This window comes from Ictidomys tridecemlineatus, chromosome 15 (assembly GCF_052094955.1).
Source record: "Ictidomys tridecemlineatus isolate mIctTri1 chromosome 15, mIctTri1.hap1, whole genome shotgun sequence".
Taxonomy (NCBI): domain Eukaryota; kingdom Metazoa; phylum Chordata; class Mammalia; order Rodentia; family Sciuridae; genus Ictidomys; species Ictidomys tridecemlineatus.
In genome coordinates, this window is record NC_135491.1 from 6,381,237 (window position 1) to 6,407,173 (window position 25,937).

At 51.5% G+C, this 25,937-nt stretch overlaps 3 protein-coding genes and 1 long non-coding RNA gene across 12 annotated transcripts in view; 2 read left to right on the forward strand and 2 right to left on the reverse strand.

Annotated features, from left to right (window-relative positions):
- Nucleotides 1–31: 31 nt before the first annotated feature.
- On the forward strand, nucleotides 32–8,157 carry Pnkp (polynucleotide kinase 3'-phosphatase). 5 transcript variants are annotated; one of them, XR_002485257.3, is made up of 18 exons: nucleotides 356–374; nucleotides 558–720; nucleotides 1,303–1,349; nucleotides 1,640–1,936; nucleotides 2,532–2,611; nucleotides 2,698–2,755; nucleotides 2,828–2,935; nucleotides 3,148–3,219; nucleotides 4,311–4,359; nucleotides 4,444–4,514; nucleotides 4,619–4,711; nucleotides 4,786–4,882; nucleotides 4,970–5,031; nucleotides 5,229–5,338; nucleotides 5,413–5,500; nucleotides 5,579–5,640; nucleotides 6,429–6,538; nucleotides 7,221–8,157. XR_002485257.3 is itself a non-coding variant. In XM_005336705.5 (17 exons), exons 2-17 carry the CDS (start codon nucleotides 570–572, stop codon nucleotides 5,824–5,826), a joined length of 1,563 nt encoding a protein of 520 aa, XP_005336762.2. In that variant the 5' UTR covers nucleotides 32–325; nucleotides 558–569; the 3' UTR covers nucleotides 5,827–5,883. The 5 variants fall into 5 exon arrangements, 4 of the variants coding, with proteins under 4 accessions (XP_005336762.2, XP_021589873.2, XP_021589874.2 ...); XM_005336705.5 differs by lacking the exons at nucleotides 356–374; nucleotides 6,429–6,538; nucleotides 7,221–8,157 and adding exons at nucleotides 32–325; nucleotides 5,709–5,883; XM_021734198.3 differs by lacking the exons at nucleotides 6,429–6,538; nucleotides 7,221–8,157 and adding an exon at nucleotides 5,709–5,883.
- On the reverse strand, nucleotides 6,899–16,419 carry Ptov1 (PTOV1 extended AT-hook containing adaptor protein). 2 transcript variants are annotated; one of them, XM_005336704.5, is made up of 13 exons: nucleotides 16,249–16,419; nucleotides 13,570–13,707; nucleotides 13,373–13,455; nucleotides 13,244–13,301; nucleotides 13,047–13,154; nucleotides 10,640–10,795; nucleotides 9,914–10,003; nucleotides 9,723–9,796; nucleotides 9,592–9,649; nucleotides 9,039–9,143; nucleotides 7,446–7,643; nucleotides 7,301–7,370; nucleotides 6,899–7,026 (listed from the first exon to the last, which is right to left on the reverse strand). In XM_005336704.5, exons 1-12 carry the CDS (start codon nucleotides 16,417–16,419, stop codon nucleotides 7,359–7,361), a joined length of 1,251 nt encoding a protein of 416 aa, XP_005336761.1. In that variant the 3' UTR covers nucleotides 6,899–7,026; nucleotides 7,301–7,358. The 2 variants fall into 2 exon arrangements, with proteins under 2 accessions (XP_005336761.1, XP_013218956.1); XM_013363502.4 differs by having other exon boundaries at nucleotides 6,899–7,085.
- Nucleotides 16,420–16,652: 233 nt separating this feature from the next.
- LOC110599264 (uncharacterized) lies at nucleotides 16,653–21,739 on the forward strand. Its single transcript, XR_013430627.1, has 3 exons — nucleotides 16,653–17,112; nucleotides 18,063–19,180; nucleotides 21,521–21,739. It is a non-coding gene; the product is annotated as an uncharacterized LOC110599264 (long non-coding RNA).
- Nucleotides 17,971–25,937, reverse strand: part of Med25 (mediator complex subunit 25) — a 28,823-nt gene continuing 20,856 nt past the window's right edge. For 2 of the 4 annotated variants that reach the window (XR_013430626.1, XR_013430625.1), the window contains exons 19-20: nucleotides 25,423–25,513; nucleotides 17,971–20,471 (exon numbers count right to left, since the gene is read on the reverse strand). Coding sequence is in view for 2 of the 4 variants with exons in the window: in XM_078031594.1 (XP_077887720.1) it covers nucleotides 25,479–25,513 (35 nt within the window). In the remaining 2 variants the exon portion in view is untranslated. Of the gene's footprint in view, nucleotides 25,514–25,937 lie in introns of all 4 variants that reach the window. The other 2 variants (XM_078031595.1, XM_078031594.1) reach the window with 1 other exon arrangement.

Sequence of the window (25,937 nt, forward strand, 5' to 3'; positions counted from 1 at the left end):
ACTAGGGGGCCTGAATTTCTTTTACTGACGATGGTCGTCAAGTCGGAAAGCTTCCTCCTGTTGCAATTTTCTCCAGCAAAGATTAAAATAAGAGGATAACGTGTAAAGGGAAAAAAAAATCTATGGATGGAGGATCCACTCCGCCTAACGTCCTGAGGCTCGCGATGCCGCAAGAGGGAAGAAGGGCAGAGCGGCAGAAGGACCCTAAGCACTGGAGGGGGCGGGGCTAGGACAGTCATTTCCGTTCGCCGGAAGCTGAAAGCCGCCCTCTGGGTACCGGGAAAAACCTCTGGCAGAGCCTTCCTGGTCGGAGCGGCGAGCACGGGTGAGAGTTGGGGATGTACGCGCGACGTTCTTGGCCTTTGCTGGGAGAGGTGGGAACTTCACTCACCGGGGATTGGGGCCGGCCTTGTCGCCTGAGAAGCGACAGCGAGGGTGGGATTTCCGGAGCCGGTAACCGAGGGAGGGGAACCTTGGTGCCGGAAGGTGGAGGCGGGGCTTCCTGTAGTTCACGAGGACGACCTGTCGCTCAGACCCCCGAACCTACTTTCCCCTAGGCCGGCAGCAGGATGGCTGAGGAGGAGGTCCAGGGCCGCCTGTGGCTGGAGAGCCCCGCTGGGGGAGCCCCTCCCATCTTCCTGCCTTCGAACCGGCAGGCTCTTGTCCTCGGCCGGGGTCCCCTCACTCTTGTTACGGACCGGAAGTGCTCCAGAAACCAAGGTGGGGACGGGCTTGAGCGGGAAGGGGTGTGGCCTGCTCTAGAGGCGGGAACGAGATCCTAAAGAATGATGCACCCAGGGACGCTCGGCTACTAGGCACAGTTGCGTGGTGCGTCCAGCCCAGGGGTCGATTCTGGGGAGCGCAGAAGAAGAGGCTGTACCTGACCTTGGGGGAGAGGGTGTGGAGCCAACCCCGGGAGAATTGTCAGTGGGCACAGGAGGCTGCTGTCGGGCCATTTGAAGGTTTAAAACTGGCCACCACCTTTGTGAAGAGAGGTGATCCTACAGAGAAAAGTAAAAGCCGGGTGGACGTGGATGGTAACAGGGCAAGCCCAGGGCCTGCGTCAAGCCTCGCTTATTATTACTTATATGAAAGTATCTGCCCTGTTGGTAGGCAAGGACCATGCCACACGCAGTCCTGACTCAGTGGGAGCCAATCCCATTGAGAAATAAACTGTCTCCTACTCCCTCCGGAATGGATGCTGTAGCTCCATTCTGTGGCCTGAAACTGGCCACCGCTCCCCAGTATGAGGGTGCCCTTCACACAAGGATGCGATCCTGACCTCACCCCCTCATCCCCTAGTGGAGCTGGTTGCAGACCCTGAGACCCGGACAGTGGCTGTGAAACAGGTACCAGTGCTTCAGCAAGGGGTAGCAGTGTCTGGGGGTAGGGTCTGGAGGGGAGTTGCAAACTGGCAGGGGATAGACCCATTAGAAAACTGGCCAGAAGAAGGGGGTGTGCTGATGAAAAAGAGTTGTGGGCTTTATTTGGGTATCCATCTGTCCCCTTTCAACTGGGCAAGACTGGAAGCCTATAAGGGTCTGATTGGTAGGTGGACTAAATCACCCTGTGGTATTGGGTGGGGGGAGGTTCTCACAGTGGGTGGAGCTGGTCCCAGCCCCTCCCTCTTTCTCTGCAGCTGGGCGTTAACCCTTCAACTGCTGGAACCCAGGAGTTGAAACCAGGGTTGGAGGGCTCTCTGGGGGTGGGGGACACACTATATTTGGTCAATGGCCTCCACCCACTGACCCTGCGCTGGGAAGAGACCCATACATCAGGATCCCAGCCAGATACTCCGCCTCCAGTAGCTTCAGATGAAGAGCAGGAGGAGGATGCTAAGCAGCAAAAAAAGCGCTTAAGGAAGTCATCCCCTGGCTGGGAGAGCTTGGAGAAGCTGCTAGTGTTTACAGCACCTGGGGTGAAGCCTCGGAGCAAGGTGAGGCTGCTGGAGGTTCTGCCATAGGCTGGGCATTCCGTCTGAACTTCAAATGTGATCCTAGGCAAGGCTGTCAGCCTCTTAGCCTTGGGGGAAATGTGTGTTGGTCCCTGCTGCCCCTTGGTAGCCACCCAGGAATCAGTAGGATGACCAGGAACAGGTCAGCAGGGGCTCTTCAGACTGCACTTAGATGTAGTCAAGGCCATGCTGAGTCTACATCTCACCTCTGAAATGATGACTTCCCAAAAAGTATGTGGCCTTGGTCCCTGACAGGCAGTGGGCACCCCAAAAAAGCTTTGCTATGGTTTTATTTCCCCTGTAGTTATTAATCTCCAAGGTATAAAAGCCCAGGGGAGGAGATTGGGTAAGAAACTAATCCTCATTTTAATACTAGAAATGCAGAGGTGGGGTGGACACAGGAGTGACAGGACAGTAGGATTTCAGGTGCTGCGTACAGAGGTGTCTGTGCCTCATCCCTGTTGGGTCATATCTACAGAAAACCATCTCTCTGCATCGAAGTGTTATTGTGACTCATCCTGTGAGTGAAGAGACAGGTGTCTCAATGCTGCCCCTCCTCTGTTCTTGGTGACACCAGGTAGCTGCCTTTGATTTGGATGGGACCCTTATCACCACCCGCTCTGGGAAGGTGTTTCCCACTGGCCCCAGTGACTGGAGGTGAGGAGGAGAAAGGGAAGGGAGTGAGTGGAGCTGGTTGACCCTTCCAGGACCCAGGTCACTTGTCCACTTCCCACCCACTCCAGGGTCTTGTACCTAGAGATTCCACGCAAGCTGAAGGAGTTGGAAGCAGAAGGCTACAAGGTCTGTGCCTATGTGAGCAAGCGCGACAGGGTCTCTGATGAGGAGGCCCTGGTGACATTGTCTGCTCCCTAGCTGGTGATCTTCACCAACCAGATGGGCATTGGACGAGGGAAACTGCCAGCAGAAGAGTTCAAGGCCAAGGTGGAGGCTGTGGTAGAGAAGCTGGGGGTTCCCTTTCAGGTATGACTAGAATGGAGGCTAGGGCCAGGGTAGGGTAACAAAGACCCTCGGGTGGGAGACAAACCCAGAGAGAGTCCTGGGATGTATGGGACAGAGGCCTCTGCTGGGGTCAAGCCATGAGCAGTTGTCATGAGCTATATATCCCAGAGCATGAGCAGCTCTTTGGGGCTTGGAAGAGCTGAGGATGGTGTGTGACCCCTGCCCCACTTCAGGTGCTGGTGGCTACCCATGCAGGCCTGTATCGGAAGCCGGTGACTGGCATGTGGGACCATCTACAGGAGCAGGTGAGCTGTACCTCCTCTTCCCCTTGCTCCAGCCCCTGTTTCTTGGGGCTTGTTCCTTTCTCTCCTCCCTTAGTCCTTGTCGTGTGGTTTAGCTGTCAGTTCCTAGGTGCTGGTATATGAGGTCAGTACTATTAAGCTGAAGTCAGAGGCTGCATCAGGAGCAGAAACAGGAGGGTAAGTTTGAGTCAGCCTGGGCAACTTAGGGAGACCCTGTCTCAAACTATAAAATAAGCCGAGCATGGTGTCACATGCATGAAATCCCAGCGGCTCAGGAGGCTGAGGCTGAGTTCAAAGGCAGCTGATTAAACTCACTGATCATGAGTTCAAAGCTGGCCTCAGCAAAGGTAAAGCATTAAGCAACTCAGTGAGACCCTGTCTCTAAAAAAAAATACAAAATAGGGCTGGGGATGTGGCTCAGCTGTAGAGCACCTACCTAGCATGTCTGAGTCACTGGGTTCCATCCCTAGTACCACAAAAAAAAAAAAAATCAGTGGTTGAGATTGTTCATTCATTCAACCAATGGTTTGTTCTGAGTTGAAAATCCTGGTAAATAATAGTGGCATGCCCGCTCTAGCAGTACTCGCAGACCGCTGATGGCAGCCAGCTATAAATGCACACATGAGTATAAAATAGGAAGTAGGGTGTGATTTTCCTACCGTAGCCAGGGGGACCTCTCTAAGAAGGTGACATTTGAGTAAAAGTCTAAGGGAGGTGAGGGAAGAAGCCACATGGATATCTGCAGAAATGGTCCTGGCCAGAGTGACAGCTGGTGTGAAGGCCCCGAGCCTTGCGTGTTCACCAGTGTGGATGCCCACCTGGTGGACCCAGGTGAGTGAGAGGGTGGGGCCTCGCCTTGGGGCCATGGGAGCAGAGTAGGAACACGTGTGGGGTCCAAGCGGGAATGGGAGCCTGGAAGCCTATCTGCTCTGGCCTGAGTCTAGGCAGTGAAGCGTGAGAAGCGCTGTGATGGTGAGGATTTGAGAGGTTTGAGATCTGGCCTGATGCAGGGCACAGACCAAGAGGAGCTGCTCCAGGGAGCCCTTTACTGCGGAGGGACAGTTGTTAGGAGTGGGTTCTGTTTGTCTCTCCAGGCCAACGAGGGCGTGCCCATCTCTATGGGGGACAGCATCTTCGTGGGAGGTAAGGGCTTGGGGCTGCTGCGGGTGGGCCGAGACCCTTCTCACCAAACCTGCTGGCAGTGAAGGGTATCCTCGTGCATTCTAGATGCAGCAGGCCGCCCAGCCAACTGGGCCCCTGGCCGTAAGAAGAAAGACTTTTCCTGCGCTGACCGATTGGTGAGCCGGTGACCGATTGGGGATTGGTCACCTGGGGATCAGTCACCAATGGTGAGCCCCGCATCCCACCCTCAACCTCTGCCTCACCTGTGCCTTTGCCCCAGTTTGCGCTCAACCTTGGCCTGTCCTTCGCCACCCCGGAGGAGTTCTTCCTTAAACAGCCCACAGCAGCCTTTGTCCTCCCAGCATTTGACCCGGTGAGGCCCGAGGGGTGGAAGGCAGGGAACAAGCAGGGGAATGAGGGTCTCAACTTCTTGTTCCACCCCTCTAGAGGACTGTCTCCTGTTCAGGGCCTCTCTGCCTCCCAGAGTCCAGCTCCCTCCTGAGCTCTGACCCAGAGGTGGTTGTCGCTGTGGGATTCCCTGGGGGTGAGATATCCTGATCCCCATCTCTGGGTGCTGTAAGTGTCCTTCTGGGTCCTGGGTATCCACTGATAGTGATCTTGTGCCTCTCAGCTGGGAAGTCCACCTTCCTCAAGAAACATCTCGTGTCAGCTGGGTACGTCCATGTGAACAGGGTAAGAGGCTGCCGCGCACCATCCAACTGGTTCATTCCCTGGCTGCCCCAACCGGGCCTTCAGGGCTGCTGCCCAGCACTCCTGCCTCCCTCCTGCAGTTCTGATTTGTTGCCCTGCCCCCACCAGGACCCCCCCCCTTCATCTTCTGTTCCTTGTTGGGCAATTCCTGCTTATGACCTGCTCTCCTCTGTCCCCAGGATATGCTAGGCTCCTGGCAGCGCTGTGTGAGCACCTGTGAGGCAGCTCTGAAGCAGAGGAAACGCGTGGTGATCGACAACACAAATCCAGACATCCTGACCAGGGCCAGGTACTTGGCCCCATGGGAGGTCTCTAGTAGGGCTGGCAAGGGCCTGGTGACAGCGCTTTTCCTGGCCTTAACAGGTATGTCCAGTGTGCCAGGGATGCAGGTGTTCCCTGCCGTTGTTTCCTCTTCACTGCCACATTGGAGCAGGCTCGCCACAACAACCGGGTGAGCCCCTGCCCTCCCGCTCCCTCCTGCCCTGCCCCTCCCTCCCCGATGGCCTCACTCTGAACCCTCCCCTAACAGTTCCGGGAGATGACTGGCTCCTCTCACACACCAGTGTCAGATGTCGTCATATTCGGCTACAGGTACCTCTAGTTAGTAGGCTGTGGGCTGGTAGGGCCTGGCCTCTCCTTACCACCCTTTCTGCCACCAGGAAACAGTTCGAAGCTCCTACGGTGGTGGAAGGCTTCTCTGCAATCCTGGAGATCCCATTCCAGCTGCAGCTAGAGCCGCAACTAGAGCGACTCTACCGGCAGTTCTCTGAGGGCTGAGTTGCCCAGCCCCATGCTCCCCTCCCTGACCTGGCAATAAATACTATTTTTCTCCAAGCTTGGCCAGCCTTTTGCTGGGAGGAAGGGTGGTCGTCTTGGAGGTGCGTCACCAGGCCTGGGCCAACCCCTCCACACACATACACAGACGCACGCACGCACACATGCACACTTTTCTACATTTTCAGGTTAACAGAAAAGGAGGGAACTGGACTGGCTCAGGCTGGTCCTCTGCACATCTCATGTTCTACACCAAACCACTCCACCCACCTTGGGCTGTGGAAAGGTGTCACTAGGAGGTCGTCATGAGCAGGTCAAACAAGAGACTGAGATGAGACATGGGAATGTAGGACATTGAATGGGCCCCTCTAAGCTAGCCAGAGCTTGGCTCAAGATGGCCCATGAGGGGCACAGTGATTACAAGCTTGCCTAATCATGTGTGAGGCCCTGCATTCAACTCCCAGTACTGCATGAGGACAAAATATCCAGGGTTCAGGTTCTATTGCATTGGACCTGAATGCAGGGGATGTGGGTCTTGGACCTGCCTATGGATCCCCCTCCAGCTACAGGAGGCAAAAACGCCCCTGACCTATGCTTTCTTACAGGTAAGTCCAGGGGAAAGAAACCATGAGCACTACCTGCAAGGCCCTGGCACCAGGTACTGGAAACAGAACCAACACACGGCTTCATGCTTCTGACACAAAGGCCCCAGGAGGTGAGGCCACCAAACACCCTTACCCACTTATTACAGCTGGGGAAGATCCCATGTCAGGTAACTTGGGGGCTCCACATTGAGCCCCACTTTCCTTCCCACACTGGGTAACGAGGATCTCAAAGAGCAACTCCTGATCAGTAGTCACAGCTTTTCCCTTGTAACCTCTTAAGTACACATACTTCCTAGCGAACACCATCAACAGCTCAAATGCTGAGCCAGCCCTGGGGACATAAAAACACTCAGGTGAGGACTGCTGCTAGGACAGGGGGTCAGTCTCCCGCCTTGTTGTCTGACCCTGCCACAGCATCACACGGAGCAGGAGAGCTGCCTAGCACTCGGGCAGTGAGCTGAGCTGACAAGTAGATTTTTAAAAGACTTTATTGGGGAAATGCAAAGGGATGGGGACTGTCCTTCGAGACCTCAGGACGCTGTCCTCTGTGTTGCTGGGCAGTTGTAGTCCCAGGGGCCCCAGCACAGAAGCATCTGACCTGGGAGGCAGGGGATATAGTGGAAAGAGCTGGACACAGCACCTCAGCAGCCCCAGGAACTGTGGGAAGAGCAATCACCATGCCTAGGCCTTGAAGCTGCTGCCCCAGATTCAATTCCCTGCTAGAGTGGGGCCAGTATTCCCAGGTGGGAACACTGGGGACCACAATGTTTTTTTCTCTCTGGTCTTCCTCAGGCCAGGGACTCCCTGCTTCTTCCTAACATCCCAGGCAAGTCTGAGGAGATCCATCTGCACTGAACAGGGTCAGCACTCACCAGTCTCTGCAGGGGCCTCATCTGTGACTCCTGGAGGGCCTGGTCTTGGGGAGGGGCACTACCCCCCCATCTGCAGAGGAAGTCAGGGGGAGAGTCAGCGGTAGGGAGGGTGGGGGTGGAAGGCAGGTATTGGGGATGGCCTCACCCCTCGCTGCTGCTGCTCCTGCTCCAGATTCCGCTGAAGGACCTGCTGCTGGTTGGCTATGACACGCCGGATACCATTGACGAAGTTGCTCTGGTCGTGGGGGATGAGGCCAATGAAGATCTTCTTCTCCGAGGAGTACAGGAGCATGAGCACACGGATCTCACATGAGGCTTTATAGGAAAAGTGCACGCAGCCAGCCTGACAGGGTAGGGGACGTGTCAGAGGTGGTTGTTCCTCACTCTTCCCACATACTACCTCCCTTAGCCCCAAGGTGGTGCCACTGAGTACACTGCCAACCCACTGCTGCCCTGCCTTGCCGCCCCATCTGGAGGACAAAGAGACCAAGGCCAGGAGCAACCAGTAGACCAGAACCCACAGGCTTCTGCGGAATGACCCAGAAGTCTGTGCAAAACAAGTGCTGCTGAAGCCCAAGAGGTTGCCGCACAGGAGGCCTCCAAAGAGCCCATCAGCACAGACAAGTGGCACTAAGCACAGTGCCTCCACCTCATGTGAACCCCACCTCCTGCTGGGGGACATGAAGCAAAGCTGCCGCAGATGGTGCCAAACCCCCCACCGTGATCGGGCGTCCAGGACCTCCTGTCTCAGGCAGGCCTAGGACACTCACATGGCTCTCCCTGATGGAGCTCACTGGGTTCTACCCAGGAAGTCACCCCTTCCACCTTATAGAAATAAAACCAAGGTGAGGGTGGGAGTGGGGACTCATAAGTTCCACCAAAACCAGAAAGAACTGGGCAGCCTCAGGCCTGGGCACTGCCTCAGGGGACTATGGTGTAAGGGTCCCAGAGGAAATTGTGCCTGTGCCCACCAGAGCTATTGGAAGGGAGGGGCCTAGGAGAAAATGGGGCCTTAACAGATTTCCCAGATGAAGGATTTCAGGGCTATCATTCATTAGACTAATGGAGAGGTAAATAACAATGGTTCTTGTAGACTGATGTCATCCAGGCACAGCAAGTACCCAGAAGGAGACATCCTTGGTTGAGAGTTCAGAATCACAGAAGGCTACCTTTCCTCACCTCTATGGGGAAATAGGTCCAGAGAAAGGAAAAGACTCAGCCCAAACCCCACAGACAAGACAATCCCAAGTGCATGGGACCTGGGCTGGAAGCAGACGGACCTCCTGTCTGGGAGGTGCCCTCCAGCAAGGGACATAAGCTCAGAGCTCCAGTTTTCCCATTGGAAAACCCTGGGGAGGGGAAGGGTGAGGAAGACCACAGGTGGGACCTAGGATACTGACTAGGTGCTTTAGTGATGCGCAGAGACACCAGGTCCTGAGACAAAGTAAACTAGGACGTGGCATTAGAAGGGTAGGTCTGGAACCCACACCAGCTGCCTGTCTGCAACAGAATCAGGAGACCTGAGAATGAGGATATCTGTCTGGAGTAGCACAGGTGACTGTGCAGGACACATTCCCACTTTTGGGCACAGCCATTCTGGCTGGCTCTGGAAAGTTACACTGATCCACTCTGTCTCCAAACCCAAGAGCAGCAGCCGTCGCCTACCCCAGCTGGACTTCCCCTGAGGCTCCAAGCAACATGTTGCTCAGTGGCCTCTGCCTGTGCAAGCCCCACTCACAAAGCCGTTGTCCATGATCCGGCACAGGCTCTTCAGCGTCTCCATGTCCTTGGTGAAGTGGAACTGCACCAGGCGGGAGTTCCGAAACAGTGGCACCAAAGTGGTCTGTGGGGAAACCAAGGGACTGACTCCATGGTCCCCTCCCTCAGGTCACCCACTTCCCACTCCAGTCAATGGCAATCTGTTAATGCTGTACCAACCTGCCCTTCAGTTCAGGAAAAATATCAGCTCTGCAAATGCTGGGACCTGAAAGTCCTGCCCTCCTCCTACTCCTTACTCACCTCTGCCCCTCATTTCCTCTCATGGCAGCCTGCACCAAGTCTGGACCTCACTCAACTAAAGCCACAGCAGACCACATCAACCCTGTCTCCACGCCCCTCCTCCACCTGCTGGACAGGCTGCACAGCCCAAGGCCTCTGCCTTCCACCTTTAGCTCTTCCCTCCACCTTTAGCTGGTCTCGCTGCTCCAGCTGACAACTTCAGAGCCACCTCCTTGGGGAAGCCCCCCACAGCCCTGATGTCACATATGCGCACAACTTGCCATCCAACTCACCAGCAGCTGCTGTGGGATGAGCTGCATGTACAGCTTCCTCGGCCACTGCTCAGTCCTCCTGTGGGCACAAGGATGGGGTCAGGAGTACGTCTTGCTAGAAAGTAGCCTCTGCTCCCAAATCTAACACTCACAAGATCTCTCCTTGGTTCACGTAGACATGGGATGGCAACCACCTCTTGGACCGACTGTTGGGCTCAGGCCTAGGCTTTGGGGACAGAGGAAGAGAAGAGCCTCAGGGGTGGGACACCAGATGCCAGCAGCTGCTGAAGCCCAGAGTCAGTGAGATACATTGGGTACAGGTCCCCAGCCTGCCAGGACTCACCTCCTGCCACTCCATAACACCACTCCATGCCAGGAATTTGTTGTTGACAATTTGGACAGGGCCTGAGTGGACTCCACCAGGTCCCACCACCTGTGGGGGAAAAAGGCAGGGTGGGCCATGCACCAGGAGAGGCTCTGCTATAGAGGAGGCTCCCTGGACCACTGTCCTAGGGCTCCTGAGCCTTCCTCCTGCCCTGACCTGTCAATTCCAGCCCTGTCTATCCTCCCACCTCCGTCTCCACCTTGATCACAGCCCCAGGGAAACCTCAGGTGGCTTTGCCCCTTGACTGCTGAATACCTCCTTGTGACTCCCAAGGGTCCAGAGACCAGTCTCATCCCCTCACCTGGTGTATGAAGCCCACTGAGCCTATAATTTGTTGTAAAACCTGGTACACTTCTCAGAAATGGTAGCACTATCAGTGATTGAAAGGCAAGAACCAGGACACATGTCACCCTCCAGAGCCTTTTAGCCTCACACCACCTTCCCTGAGATAAGTATGCCAGACCTAAGTTGCCTCCCTGTTCCCGAGGCTCTTCTGCTGCCAGCACCCACCATCCATTGTCCCTCCAGCCCAAGCCTGACAAGCCATTTGTCCAACTGAACCTCAATAGAAATGAGCCACTGACTCCTTGGAGCTCCCTAACGCTCCTTGCTCCAGCTATCATACCATGCTCTGCCCACGTCCACCAGCTAGGGGCCAGGCTGCACTGGACTGGCACACCTGACCTGTTTGCGCGTAGTGATGACCTGCCGTATGGCATTGACAAAGCCGCTCTGGTCATAGGGGATGAGGCCCATGAAGATCTTCTTCTTGGACGAGTACAGGAGCATGAGCACGCGTACCTCGCAGGGGGAGATGTGGGGAAAAAGCATGCAGCCCGCCTGGGGGAGAGGCCAGCAGGTCAGGAACCCCGGACACTGCTGAGGAGCCACTCGCCCTCCACACTACCCAGAGACGGAGAGGAGCACAAATCGTCAGAGTCCAGGCCATGGTCTTCCTGTAGGGCTTGCAGTTACAGTGTACCTTTCTAAGAACATGTGCTGTGTCTCAGCATCTCCCCTACCCTGCAGTGACTCAGGCTGGGGTGGCATCTTGGACCCACACTGTGGTGTGAAGATCCTGAGAGGCTCCATCTCTGCAGAAACTAGATTTGCTGCCTAAACCTGAATGCCTTCCAGGAAGGGCTTGGGCCCACCTGATGACAGCAACTGGCCTGTGGTTAAGAACACACACATCAGGCCAGGCTGCTGGTGCAAACCCAGACAGGCTACCTCCTTGCTGTGTGCTAAGGCAAGCCACCTCTCGTTTTGCAACCTCAGTTTCCCCGTTGTAACACAGTTAATGACAGTGCAGTACACACGCTAAGTACTACATGAATGCTCATTATGTGAGCTTCTAGTGCCTTGTCGATGGCAATTAGGAGGATAAGAGTTTGACAAGACATCCCACATGTGTTAGGAGAAAGGAAATCCAGGCCAACCTCACTGGCCTAACTCCTAGAACACCTGGCTCTTTGCTACCTGCCCAACTTCTTCTATTTTGGGGGAGGTGGGGGCTTAGGGGCTTCCACCCAGGGCTTTGCACATGCTAAGTACACACTACTTTTTTATTTGGGGATAGAGTCTCACTAAGTCACTGAGGCTGGCCTCACTTGCAAAGTCCCTGTCTCACTGGGGTTATAGGTTTGCCCCACCATAACCAGCAACCTAACCTCCTGATCCTGGGCTCAATGAGTGACCACCTGCTAAGGGACCATCCCAGGTCACACTACAGGTTATACACTTCATTTCCCTGAAGACTGGGTCTTGGGGACCAACACATCCTCCCTCAGCAAGAACTAAGTGAAGGGGACCTGCTGGCTAGGAGACCTCACACCAGTCACAAGTCCTGATGTGTCTAGGTCCTGAGGGAAAGGGGAACAACCTAGACATAGGGGTCTTGCCACATATGGCATTTTTGGAGAAGGTGGTACAGAATGGGAGGGAGCCAATCTTTTCAAAGGGGAACAGGGACTGGGGGATGAGCCCAGAACCAATCCTCTGGGTATCATGAATAGATGACGCTCACCTGCCCCCAGAGCCCACCTTCCACAGCTAGACAACTTGCAAGGGGCCAGAAGCCATTGCCAAAACCAAGACCAAAGAGGGGACATTCTGGCCCACAACTCCAGTGGGCTTACTTCGTGACCTGCCTTATGTCCAAACCGCAAGTCCTTTGGCAGTCTCACCAGCTCACATTTACTGAGCACTCAAGTCACTGTACACAAACATTCTATCCTCTCAGACACCCCATGAAATAAGGGCTCCTGGTAGTAGTTACCTCGCACACTATTTTTTTTTTGGCAGTGCTAAAGATTGCACTCAGGGCCTTGCGCATGCTAGGCGAGCATTATACCACTGAGCCACATCCCCAGCCCTGGCCTGGTAGCCCCATTTTAGAGAAGAGGAGACTAAGCCCCACACACACTGTGCTAGTTTGCTCCTTTTCCCCAAACACACCCATTTACCAGCATCTTCTGGGTCCCAACATGGCTAGTCTAGGTCCCTCCACTCACTCCCACCCCAATGGCAAGCTCTCAGGGCCTGAGACAGACTCAAGTGGGGGAGTTACTGTTCTCTTGGTGCTACTAAGAATTCCTCAAGAGACGGAAAACAGCAGCCAGACAGGAAGGCACATGCCTGTACTCTCATCAACTCAGGAGGCTGAGGCAGGAGGATCCAAGTGCAAGACCAGCCTCAGCAATTTAGTGAGACCCTTAGCAATTTAGTGAGAGCCTGTGTCAAAACTGGGGATGCATGGGGCCAGGGTTTTGGCTCAGTGGTAGAGAGCTTGCCTACCATGCATGAGGCACTGGGTTCAATTGTGACACCACATAAAAATAAAAACAAATAATATAAAGGTACTGTCTCCATCTGCAACTAAAAAAACATTAAAAAAAAAAAAAAAAGGACTGGGGATGTACCTCAGTGGTAAAGCACTACAGGATTCAATCCCCAATACCACAAAAAAAGAGAGACCAACACACATGCAGGGGAACAACTACCCCAGGCCCCTCCCTGCCTTGGGCTATATGGGTAGAGATCTGCCCGATTCACCACATGCCACATCTGCCCACCCTGCTGCCCGACTCACAAAGCCGTTGCCCATGATGCGGCAAAGCCCCTTGAGGGAGTCGCAGTCTCTGTTGGTGAAGTGGAACTGTGCCAGCTGGGAGTTGCGAAACAGGGGGCCCAATGTGGTCTGGAGGCAACGAAGGAGGGTACAACTGGGTCACCACGAGGATATGGAGCATGGGGGGGGTAGATTGGGTGGGCTGGGGGGAGTCTCACCAGCAGCTGCTGCGGGATCAGCTGCATGATCAACTTCTGTGGCCACTGGTCAGTCTCCCTGCAGGAAGGAGCAGGTCAGGGAGCGCCTTCTGGCCATGAGCCCACCCAGTCCCCTGTCCAGGCACTCACAGGTTCTCGCCCTGGTTCACGTAGGCCTGGCAGGGCAGGGCCCGTTTCAACTTTGCGGTAGAGTCAGAGTAGGGTCTGCGTTTCTGTGGGAGCAAGGAGAATGGGGGTCATAGGACACAGCCTAGAAGCCCAGGCTGGCCCCCACCCATGGGGACTGGTGGAAGCCTAGGCCAGTGACCTGACAAAGACTTGCTCACCTCCTGCCATTCCAGGACGCCGCTCCAGGCCAGCAGCTTATTGCTGAGACGGTGTTCACTTACAGCCAGACCCCCAAGGGAGAGGCCAGGTGAGGAAGGCCCGATGGGACCCAGAGCCCCGAAGACCCGAGCACCTTCCTGTGGCAGAGGGGGGTGAAGAAACTCAGACCAGGAGACCTTTAAGGACAGGCTGTGTACACACACTCCAGAAAAGACATCCCAATGTTCAAATTCCATGCTAGACACTCCCAGGGCCCCATCCAAGCCCCTTGCCCTAGTAGTCAACACCCCTCAAGGTTGACCCCATGTCCTCCCCCCCCCACAGCCCACTGGTCACATGACACTGGTCTGAATAGGTCTTGTTCCTCCTTCAGTCTCTGCTCCAGCTGTGTTCGCAGTCTGGAATGTCATCCTGTCCCTTTAGGGGATATGCCACCACTCATCCTCTGCAGCCTGAACAATCTGTCAGATCTAACTCAAAAGCCAGCTGTCTGGAGGATTCCTATACCCAGCAGGGCCTGCTGGCAGGCCCCACATATATAACAAGCCCTGTCCTGTACAGTGGCTGGTCTTGTCCCTCCAAAACTCAGAATACTTCTAGGACTACCCATCATCCGAAAAAGAAAGTCCAAACTCCCTTGCCAGCTTGTGCCAACCTTTCCAGGCATAGGGTGGCCTTTCTTGCTGACCCCAGGGAGGCAGTACCAAGAAATAAACGGAGGAATAGGCTATTCAGGAAAAAGGGGAAGGCATTCGGAAGAGGGTATGACAAATCCTGGAGGAGTCACACCAGAATGCTTGCAAAACACCAGAAAGCACCATACTACCAAACCAAAGCACAAGTTCTTCTCACAGGGCCCTCTCTAAACTGTCTTTTTAAAATCAAACACATCAAAGCAAACAAGAGAAAGAGGTTGGAAGCAGGAAATGTGTGAAAATCTCAGTAGTAGGTACAAGCAAAATTATAAGAGTTGTTACCTTTCTTCTTACTTAGTCACTAATGGATATTTTCCACATTCCTTATAAAGCATATAGAGATCTTTTTATCCCAGAATAATGACAAGCAGGAAAATACTTATTTTATACAGGTCTTAAGATGAATAAAAACATGAGCAAGCATATAGTCTACCTGGACAGGTGAGTCGGGGATTTGAGCAAACATACAAGATCAAGAAGAAAACCAGAGAGGGCCAAGGATATACATTGTTGGGGTGGGGGGAGAAAACTAGATAGAGAACATTCCAGTGTAAGAAAGTGTTGATGTGTTCAAGGCCGGAGTGTGTCTGGGACAGAGAAGAGGTGATGAAAGCCCATGTTTGCAGGTACCCACCTGGGAGGCTCAACACCTGAGCAAAGGTAGGAAAAACACAGTTACAGGAGTCCTGGGAGATGAGGGTGTACTTATGATACATAAGACCCAGGAATTATGGAGTGCTTACCTGGGCTACCTGAACTATATACATGTTCTGTTGAGAGCCCAATATATGATCCAAACACAGTTAAGGTCTGCTTGTCTAGAAGAGTAGACTGAGCACTTAGAATCTGATATGTTTGGATCTGGAGTCACACACAGTGAGTAAACACCAGGATGTTTGCCTAAACCCTACCTACACCTGCAACTTCAGGATGAGCATATGGAAGCAGAAGGACACAGTTAGGGTCTAGACTGAAAGAAACCCCAAAGGAAATCTCATATCTAGGCAAGTGTGTGCAAAATTGTGCTGATTTGCTATTTACTGCACAGGGTACCTCTGTGGGGATTTGGAGGGAAGTTTAAAGTCTTCCAATGCATGTTTGAGGATTTAGGAAGCATATTTGAACAACTAGATAGGAATGCTTCAGGCAGCAGGAAGGCAGTGAAGTATGTTTCAGACCCGCAGGAGAGTGTTTGAGGCTTGAGTAAAGCTGCTTCAGCTCTAGACAACTTCTGGGCAGAGTGTTTCTAAGTGAGCCTGAATACAAGTGTAGAAGTCTCACATCTGGGCAAGTGTGTGCATGGTTTGCGTGTGAAACGCCGTGATGTGCACTTTTACGGCCCCTAAGCAAACATTTTTACGGTTTTTAAAAAGTCTGTGCATGTTTGGGGTCTGATGAAGCATGTGCACCCTAACATACCTCCAAAGTTGAATGTTTACCTTTAAGGCCTGAATTCATTGCAATCCATAAAGGCATCCCATATCTGGGCGTGGGTGCAGATTCTAGGTGCGCATGCCACAGGCATCATTCGGGCACAGGGGAGAACGCCCCCGACTGCAACAACTGGGTGCGCGTGTGCAAAACGCTACCCCCACCCCTACTGACCGCCGTCTCCCAGCCCCCTCACGCATTTTCAGATTTCCTGCCCGAAGAGGGACCAACTTTCCAATAGGAAAAACAACCGCGGGCGACATCCGCCCGCCCCCCACCCCGCGTTTAAATTGGGCCGCGGAGTCAGCAGTAATTTGAGCCCGCCCCGCCCCCGTACCCCACCCCCACCGCAGCAGAAACGCGTAACAAAGGAGAGAGCCCGGCGTGTACCACAGGGGGTTCCACGGGGGCCACTGCCCCAGGCGGGACCACCCTTCGGGCCACTGGGGAGAGCCCAAAGAGGAGGAAACCTCGGACAAAGGCGTGATCTCGGGGGAGGGGCCGGCGGGGGCGGGGTCGTGGAAGGCTCTGGAAAAAGGGCGGGGGGCTCACCATGGGAGGGGCCGAGCGGGCCCTGATCCTCGGTGGCTGCGGGCCTCGAGGGCTGGCTGGCCAGGAGCGCGAGCGGACCGCACGCACCACGAGAGGCCGCGGGGGGCGACCGCGACCCCCGAGGGGGCCCCCAACGCCAGAGCGATGCGGGGCGCGGCGTGGACGGACCATGGCGAACGAGGGCCGAGCGGGCTGACGGCTGCCACGGGCCACACGGGGGGCTGCGGGATCCACCGACTGAGGGGCGCGGGCGCGCGGCTTCAGGGGAGACGGGCTGAGCCGTACCAAGCGCGGGGGACGCGCTACCAGAGGGGTCGCCGCGGCCAAACCACTGCGGCAAGCGGGGGAGCTCGGCGCGTACCAACGGCGTCCGCGAGGGGGCGTGGTCGGGCCGTACCAAGAAGGGCTGGGGGAACCTTTGGAAGAGAAGGTGTGTGAGAAGAATGGCAATGGGAAGATACTTTGGGCCGCCCCAGCACGGGGGAGGAGCTCCGAGGTACGAGAAACGACTGGGGGCGCATGGCGGAGCCAAAGACCGTACCAAAGTGGGAGGAGGGCTGAATGACACAAGGTGATACCAAGTCGGCTCCCTAATGGGAGTCGGGGAACCTCACCTACAGCCCCGGGCCGCTACCAAGAGACCCGAGGGCGAGGGTAGCACCACGCGTGAGGGGAGGACTTAAAGCTTGGAGGGGTGACGTGGCTAGGGGACCACAACTCCCAGCGAGCCCCATGGGGACTTGGGCGGGACCATCGGCCCCTGGAAACCCCTCCAGTCACAGCTATGCGCCCAGGCCCCACCCCCTGCATCGCCTTCAAGCTTCTGTCTCTCCGCTATTCGTTGATTCACTCATCTAAAATTAAGTGCGTAGTCACTTACTAGTCATTGTGTACGATTTCTTCCTTCAGTCTTTTTTCCTCTAGTGTGATAATATTCCAACCTTAGAGTGGTTATAAGAAGTGAATTTAATAAAGTGTCAGGATCAGTGCTTGGCACAATAACTCTTGTTACCTTTTAAGAAGAAAAAAAAAATCCTATTATTAATACCTTGGCTGGTTCTATGCTGGGCGGTGAGTGTACTGCGATGATCAGATCACACCAGGTCCCTCTATGAGCCTGTGATCCATTGGGGAAAACAAATATTACAAGTTGCAATGCTTGTTGAGTAGAGCAAATGCACAGCTCAATGGGCTGAGGACCAGGGGGACAATTTAACAAGGGAAGTTAGGAAAGTGACCTTTAGCAACTTGCAATTCCAGATAAAATGGAAGAGTGTGCTAAATGGGGGTACAAAGACACAAGTCTTTAAAGTGGATGAAAAAAATGGGAGACAGGTACAGCTAGAGCAGAGTGAGGGTAAAGGAGAACTGGTACTTTTTTATAAACAAATCATTCCTAAAATGCACATAATCACACTATAAGACTACAGAAGCTGGGTGCAGTGGCATGCACCTTTAATCCCAGCAGATTGGGAGGCTGAGTTAGGAATATCACAAGATCAAAGCCAGCTTCAGCAACAACTTAAGGCTTTAAGTAATTCAGGGAGACCCCGACTCTAAATAAAATATAAAAAAAGAGCTGGGGATGTGACTCAGTGGTTAAGCAACCCCTGGGTTCAATTCTGAATGCAAAAAAAAAAGACTACAGAAACAGCATGGTTCCACAGTTAGCTCTAAAGAGAGAAGACAGATGATAGGGGGAAATAAAGTGGCCTACACCGGTGAAATGCAGATTCTGTTTATTCTTCTCTTAGCAAGTGTTATCTACTGAAGAATTACTTTTGGAAGGTTTAACTTTTAATATTTTTTTAAAGGATCCCTCTGGCTGTTGTTTTGAAAATAACAGTGAAAACAGAAGAACTGAGAGGCTGTAGCAATAATCTGGGCAAGAGGCATGGACAGGATGCATCAAGGGCAAGATGGCTGCAGTGGGGCTGGTCAGTTTCACAATTGATTTTCAAGCTGGAGCCCAAAGGATTTGTGCATTGAGAGAAGGTTGAGAACAAGGTTTTGGGTTGCACAGAAGTGCCACTAATTGAAGTGAAGAAGGGAATTAGTGCCACTAATTGAAGCTGAGGAGGGAAATGTCACTTTTGTTTGAGATGTTGACTAAACAGTGTAGACAGGAGAGGTCTGGCTAGGGAAACCAATGGTCCTCAGTGTTTGAATGGATGAGGAACAAGTGTGTTATATATGGATTGAGACTGGTCACTCCAACCCTGGAGCCTTGGAGCAAATAACAAAGGAGATAGGAGTGGCTGGTGAATGGGGAGAACCCCTAGGCCAGGTCAGTTCTCTGCCCCACTAAGTGTCCTGCCTAAGAGCTTCACAGGAATGGCTTGAATCCAGAATATGAACTGGATTTGGCAAAAGGTGAGTCAGTGCTCCTTGACAGCAAGTTAGATATGAACAGATAACCCCATAGGAAGGAGGAGAGAAAATAGACAAGAACTTCTAAATCTTCACTTCTCCCCATTCTCATCGGTCCAACTTTTGTCACTTTAACACTCACACCTCTCACCAAAACCTTCAGGGGCTTCCCAGTGTCTTTAGAATTAACTAACCCAAACTCCTGGCTATGTCCCCTGCTGCCCTCTAGATCATCTCTTTTTTTTTTTTTTTTTTTTAAAGAATTTTAATATTTATTTTTTAGTTCTCGGCGGACACAACATCTTTGTTTGTATGTGGTGCTGAGGATCGAACCCGGGCCGCACGCATGCCAGGCGAGCACGCTACCGCTTGAGCCACATCCCCAGCCCTAGATCATCTCTTGATCTCTTCTTCATCCTTCCTGTTCTCTAATTAACACTTCCTTTTCCTTCAGACCTCATCAGGACACACGTGGGGATGAATGCCCAGGACTATACACACATGGAGAGAGCTATACCAGGATATACTCCAGGGTGACCAAACTGGAAACTCATGTCAAAAGGTGAAATGAAAATGTAGGCTGAATTCTATTAGTAATACTGCAGTAAAGCTCTCTGAAATCATGTCACCTACCCAGTCCACCGATCTGAAATAAACTCTCGATTTCACCTGTAAAACCTGGGCACAGACTGTTGGGCCACTACTGTGACTAAACAGTTCTGCTTTCATCTGCTGGATTACCTACTTCCTGTGAGGTAGTTGTTCCCAAACCTGTTTATGCCAATTGTTCTTAAGTTAATAATTTAATCCACTATCAAATATTAATGTGGGGCTGGAGTTGTGGCTCAATGGTAGAGTGCTTGCCTAGCATGTGTGAGGCACTGGGTTCGATTATGAGCACCACATATAAAATAAATAACAGTTCATCAATGTTTAAAAATTTTTTAAAAAAATTAATGTAAGAGTTCTCTGTATGCAAACGAGGTTACATTGGAAAGAATGAAGATGAGTTGCTACAAAGAAAAAATGCTGCCAAATTAAGTGCAAGCAAACCAACTGTAAGTGACTTAATAGATAAGCTCATAAAAACCTAGCAAGAATCCGCTTTCAGTTTGCTTCATAAGTGTGTTCAGGCTCTCAAGTCACTTAAAGACTTGATTAAAAGTGAGATCACTCATTGTGGTTTGTAAGCATAGTAAAATACAAGAATATGATGCTGTATGCTAACTGGGAGACCAATACTGAAAGAAAAGGTCTTTGTTCTAAATGGAGCTGAATGTCTGTTCAAATGTCTTGATTAAAATAAGACATGTAAAGAGTTAAGATGGTAATTAGTGCTACTTGCCATGTATTTCTAGCTCTCTACTTGCCCAGAAATTGAACCACCATGGTTGAGCAGGATAATATATGAGCAGAAATGACATATGTACACCTGTAATCTGGGCTACCTGAGAGGCAGGAAGGTCGCAAATTCAAGGTCAGCCTGGGAAATTTATCGAAACCCTGTCTCAAAAGAAAAAATTTTAGAAAGGGCTGAAGATGCAGCTCAACAGTAGAGCACTTGCCTAGCCTGCATGAGGCCCTAGGTTCCATCCCCAGCTCAGTAAACAAACATCAAAACAAAAACAACCAAAAATCCCATCTTGATTCACGTGAACTCAGCCTGGCACCAAGCTGACACTTAGCGCAGCATGAGAGAAAATCCACTCTTGCCATTTCCAGCCACTGCAGCTAGAAGGCGTTACTGCACACACCAGGCCTGACCCGACATAGGCACGTCTTTACAAATGGTCCTGTTTTACCCAGCATCTGTTTAAAGTCAGCTGCCCGTCTGAGTTTCCTAAAAGGATGAACTGGGAGTACATAGAGGAAGAATGTTAATTATGACAGACAAAAGACATGAAGACACACGGACAAATAATACATTTTTATACTGAGAAATGGCAGTTGGAGGATCTCTGTCTTGGGTTACTTTTTCATTTTCATTTGCAATTACAAATGACGTTATGATTAAAAAAAAAAAAGTCTGGCTGATATATGCTCCACAAGCTCTGTACATTCTACCTTTAATGTTCTCCTCAGAATTTGTAATTAGATGGGGAACAAGACGTAATTGAAAAACTACCTGATGGGTGGATGGTAACATAGCCCCCAGTCACAGAGCGCCCAAGGAAATCGCTGTGACCTCTAGGCCTCCCTAAATATATACCAGACTTAAAACACCTCCTCCACAGGGCTGGGCTGGTAGCTCGGTGGTCAGGTGCTTGCCTACCTTGTGGAGGCCAAGTTCAACCTCCATGACCACCAAAACCAAAATAACACCCCCCAGCCAGTGTACCCTTTGCCACCCAGCTTCTCATCCTGGTCATAAGGAACCCACCTGCCCCAGCTCCCCTAGAGTTTATTCAGGAATGACCCGAAGAGACCTCACAGTGGGAGCATGATGTCACTGGCATCATTTCGGGTCCCAAGCAGTTAAGGGCAGGGTGCACTCCCCAGGGTCTTGCTCTATTGCTCTTGTTCCCAGTGTCCCTTGGAGTAGAGGGATGACTGGTTACTGGGTGAAGGCCTGGAGGGAGGAGCCTGACCCAGCTCAGTCAGGGGCACGGGAGGGGGAGAACTCTAATGCCATCTCTACCCACCCGGTGCCCTGCCTCCAGGCCTTTGCCTATACAGTCCTCTCACTCAGGCTGCCCTTCCCTCCAACTGTACCTCTCAAAGAATGACCCATAATGGTGGACAGTTACAGTAAGTAACCAGGAAACTGAGTTCTCATTCAGTTTTCAAAAGGGTCCTTCAAGTTCACCTCAACAGACACAGACAGATCTTCACCTTACAGTTCAGATGAATGAACTGCAAATCTGTGACCTCTCTCCCTTCTTTTTTTTTCCCCCCAATACAGTCTCACTAAACTGCTAAGGCTGGCTTTGAACCTGCAATCCTCCCGCCTCAGCCTCCAGAGCCACTGGGATTACAGGTGTGAGCCACAGTGCCAGGTTTACCTGCTGTTCTCTAGATGCATTCAGCCCCTCTGCTGTGCAGCAGTAAATACGTGTTATGATGAAATAGTGCTCTGCCTGCAACACCTCATTTTTTAAAAAGATTCTTGGAAAATCAAGCAGTTAATGATTCGTTTTTATTTTTCTTTTCTTTTTTGGTTTTGGTTTGGTTTTCAGTATGATGGATGGCACCCAGAGACTCGCACATGCCAGGCAAGCTGCAACCTCAACTCTGAACTACATCCACAGCCCTTTTTTATACTGAGACAGGGTCTCACTAAGTTGCCAAGGTTGGCCTTTTAATTTATACTCCTCCTGCCTCAGCCTCTGAATACTACCCTCATTTGAATGGGGAAACCAAAGCTCAGGAGGCAAAAGGCTAAGCTCACAGACTGAGATGGGTATGGAGGGAGCAGGGCCAGATGTTACCTGAACATCAGCAGAAGGTGCTGGTATTCACTTGGTGGGAAAAATATGGGGCATGAGCAGTGAACACCCTCACCTTTCATTCTGACCCACCTGTAACTGTCAACACAGGGCTGGGATATCCCCACTTCTCACTGCAGCCTTTCACAGCTGCTGCTCAGCCACCCCAGCACACACCACTCCAGATGCTCCCGGGCTACCAAGGCGCCCACTTCTCACATCAAGGGCAAGAAGCGCTGAACCTGCCACGCACTGCCCATCCCCGTGGCTGCCAGGGTAGTCCACACCAGGTAAAGTGGTAAGAAACAGATTGGTACAGCTGTTGATGGGCAGCATGGAAATGCCTTATGGAAGGGGTGAGGTGTCAGTTCCGTCTCAGTTTAAAATAGGTACTGAGGAGACTGGGGCTGTGGCTTAGCGGTAGAGCGCTCGCCTAGCACATTCGAGGACATGGATTTGATCCTCAGCACCACATAAAAATAAAGAGAATAATGGTATTGTGTCCAACTGCAACTGAAAAATACATATTAAAATAAAAAATAAAATACAATAGGTACTGAGGGCTGGGGATGTAGCTCAGTGGCAGAGTGCTTGCCTAGCAGGCGTAAGGCCTGAGTTCAATCCCCTGCACCACCAAAAGCAAAACAAAATAAGCACTCAAAGGGCGTGGTAGCAAATGCCTATAATCTCGGTGTCTTGGAAGGCTGAGGCAGAAGGATTGCAAGTTCAAGGCCAGCCTCAGCAACTTGGCAAGGCCCTAAGCAACTTAGTGAGACCCTGTCTCAAAAAATAAAAAGGGCTGAGATGTGACTCAGTGGTTAAGCACCCCTGGGTTCAATCCCTGTACTAAAAAAAAAGGGTTGGGTTGTGGCTCAATGGTAGAGCACTCACCTAGTACACACAGGCACTGGGTTCAAACCTCAGCACCACATAAAAATGAATGAGAAAGGAGCAAGGGTGAATGAAAAAAAAAAATATGGCACATACACAGGAGAGACCTCTCTGCAGCCCTGAAGATGGATGAGGCTTCTGTTCGGGTACAGACACTCAGATATGTTAGAATTTAAAAAAAAAAAAAAAAACAGAAGCTGGAGAACAGAGTAGGCTGCCTCAGGGCAGGAACACCAAAAAAAAAAAAAAAAAAAAAACGCATCTGCTTCTCTATTTGCTTCCTCCCGTTGTGTATCTCTCTGAAAGGACACATAAGGAATTGCTAAGTGATTTCTAGAAGGAGCTGGGTTCGTTTCTGGAACCAAAGTATGAACCATTTTGAAAACTATGCAAAAATAAATTCAATATTTGAAGGCTTATAAATAAAAATAAAATTGGCACATTCGATTTGAAATATTACTGTGAGGAATGTATTCCATAGGAATGCCTGCTCAAGTGAGCAAACACACACACACATACACACACACACATCCCTGCTCACACCCACACTCCTCCTTTGGAGCATTCTGGAGAACATGAGGAATTGCACGGCCACCTGGCTGCCACAAACGATGTGGCAAGCAGTCTGAAGGATGGCTGCCTCTGGGACCAACCCCCACCAAGATAACTGTGCTTTTGTATCATCCTCTCGGCTCGAGAGTGGGCCACATCTAGTAATTTATAATGAACAGAATATGGCAGAGGCAATGGGCTAGATTAAGGTACAAAAAGACTGTGCCACCACAGGCACCCTCTCTTCTGTCTAGAGAAACTGGTCACCACATCCTGAGCTGCCCTAGAAGAGGCTTAATAATGGTAAGAAACCAGAGATCCCAACCCTCAGCAAGCATGGGACCGGACTCCTGGCCCACAGCAAGTGTGGGACAAGGAATGCCTGTTCTCCACCAAGGGCTTGTGGTGGGGTTTGTCATAAATCAACAGATAACCTACAAAAGTAGGTTGGTTGTAGACTTGCAATTCAGCCATGTAATGGACTGTTAATGGCAATCACTTGAAAACAGGACACAGAGCCACAGGTAATGATGTGGACAGGTGACCATTACTTAAGTGGGCCAGGTTGGGGGTGGGAAGCTGAAGAAGAGCATATAGACAACACCACCTATGTAAAAAGATTAAGAAACTATCAGCCATATGAAATGGTGATACGCCTGTAATCCCAGCAACTCAGGAGGCTGAGGGAGGAGGATCACAAGTTTTAGGCCAGCCTCAGCAACTGTCTCAAAGTTAAAAAAAAAAAAAAAAAAATTAAAGAGGTTGGGGATGTAGCTTGGTGGTAGAGCACCCCTGGGTTCAATCTCCTGTGTCGCACACATACACAAAATTATGATGAAAAACAAATTATGATGAATATTTCCATAATTGCATGCATGTAAATTCAATTTCATATTAGTATGTTTCCTCTGGGGAGGAAAAAAGAACCCCTCCCTATGATGCTGGGAGGGAAGCCAAGGCCTCAAGTATGCTAAGCACAGCTACATCCCACGTCTTTTTTTGTTTTTGAGACAGTCTTTCTAAATTGCTAAGGCTGGCCTCATTGAGTATCCTCCTGCCTCAACCTCTGGAGTCCCTGGGAGTACATGTGTACACTACCATGCCTGGCTGTAACTCAGTTATGTTTTAAAAACCAAGACTGTGAAAACACATACTAGTGACTTTTGTGTACCTCAAAACAAATACTCCTACCTGCTCTTCTTAAGTGTAAGTTTTCCTCGGGGATGGTGAGTGGCAGTCATTCACCTGAGATAGACTTAAAAGGATTAATGAGCCAATGTTTTACCATTTTAAGCTCAGACTGTTTTCTTTCTAATCATGCCCAGCCACTCTTGCCAGACCTACTCCTTTGGGAGTTTCATGAGTTCCCAGCCTTGCCTTCAGCCACAGGCACATGAACCCACAAGAAATCTGGTCAAATTGGTCAAAAATGAAATGTTTCCAACCAGTCACACTCTGAGCCTTCACAGGCTCAACAGTGATTTCTTCTTTTTTTCAACGCTGGTGATCAAACCCAGGGTCGGGCACATGTTAGGCAAACGCTCTACCACTCTACCATCCCCAGGCTCTTTAAAATTTTCAAACAGCGTCTTGGTAAGTTGCCCACTTGGCTTCAAACTTGCCATTCTCCTGCCTCAGCCTCCCAAGTTGCTGGAGTCACAGGCCTGCCACTGCACCTGGCTGTTATACAGATTTCGGTGTTGCGGGTAGTGTGGCCCACGTTTTGCTTCTAAGAGTGATTCTGGCTAACAATGGCTGTCACCACCTCTCCTGTCAGGGACTGGGGCAGGCCAGAAAATTTGTTTCTTGGGATAATTCTAGGAGATACTCACAATTTGATATATGGGAAAAGTGAGGCTCAGAGAGAGACAGGTCTGAGTTCATGGGTGCAGAAACGGGGGGTCAAGTCCAACTGTTCTATTTCTTCTATACTCACATAGCTTCAGTGGTTCCTTGTGTTCTGAGAACTGCTTCCCCCACAGACCTGTTGCCTCAGTGCTGGCCAGTTTTCAGGGGCTCACTGACACCTGCATGGTGACATGGGGAGAGGAGATCCACATCTGGATCCGCTCTGCAGGTGTTCTTCTGCCTCACGGGGAGTGTTCAGGGCACAATCAGGCCACAATAGTCCCTGTGGCTCATCTGAGTGTTAAGGTCAGGAAGGCCTCACTGGCCAGAGATGGCCAAACTGGCAACTAGAAACATTTCTTTTTGACCAAGTTGTTTTGGATCTAATCCCAGGTTTCCCCACAGGGATTCCACCTCCAAGAAGCAGCACAGGCTGCTTCCAACCCCTCCTCTTTTCCCCTTCCAGCAGATACTGACACAACAGATCACTCCCTCCTCAGAAAACCGCTCGGCTTCCACAACACCACACTTGCCTGGTTCTCCTTCTGTCTTCTGGCTCCCTGCCCACCCTTACACGTGGGTCTTTCTCAGGGTTCTGCCCTT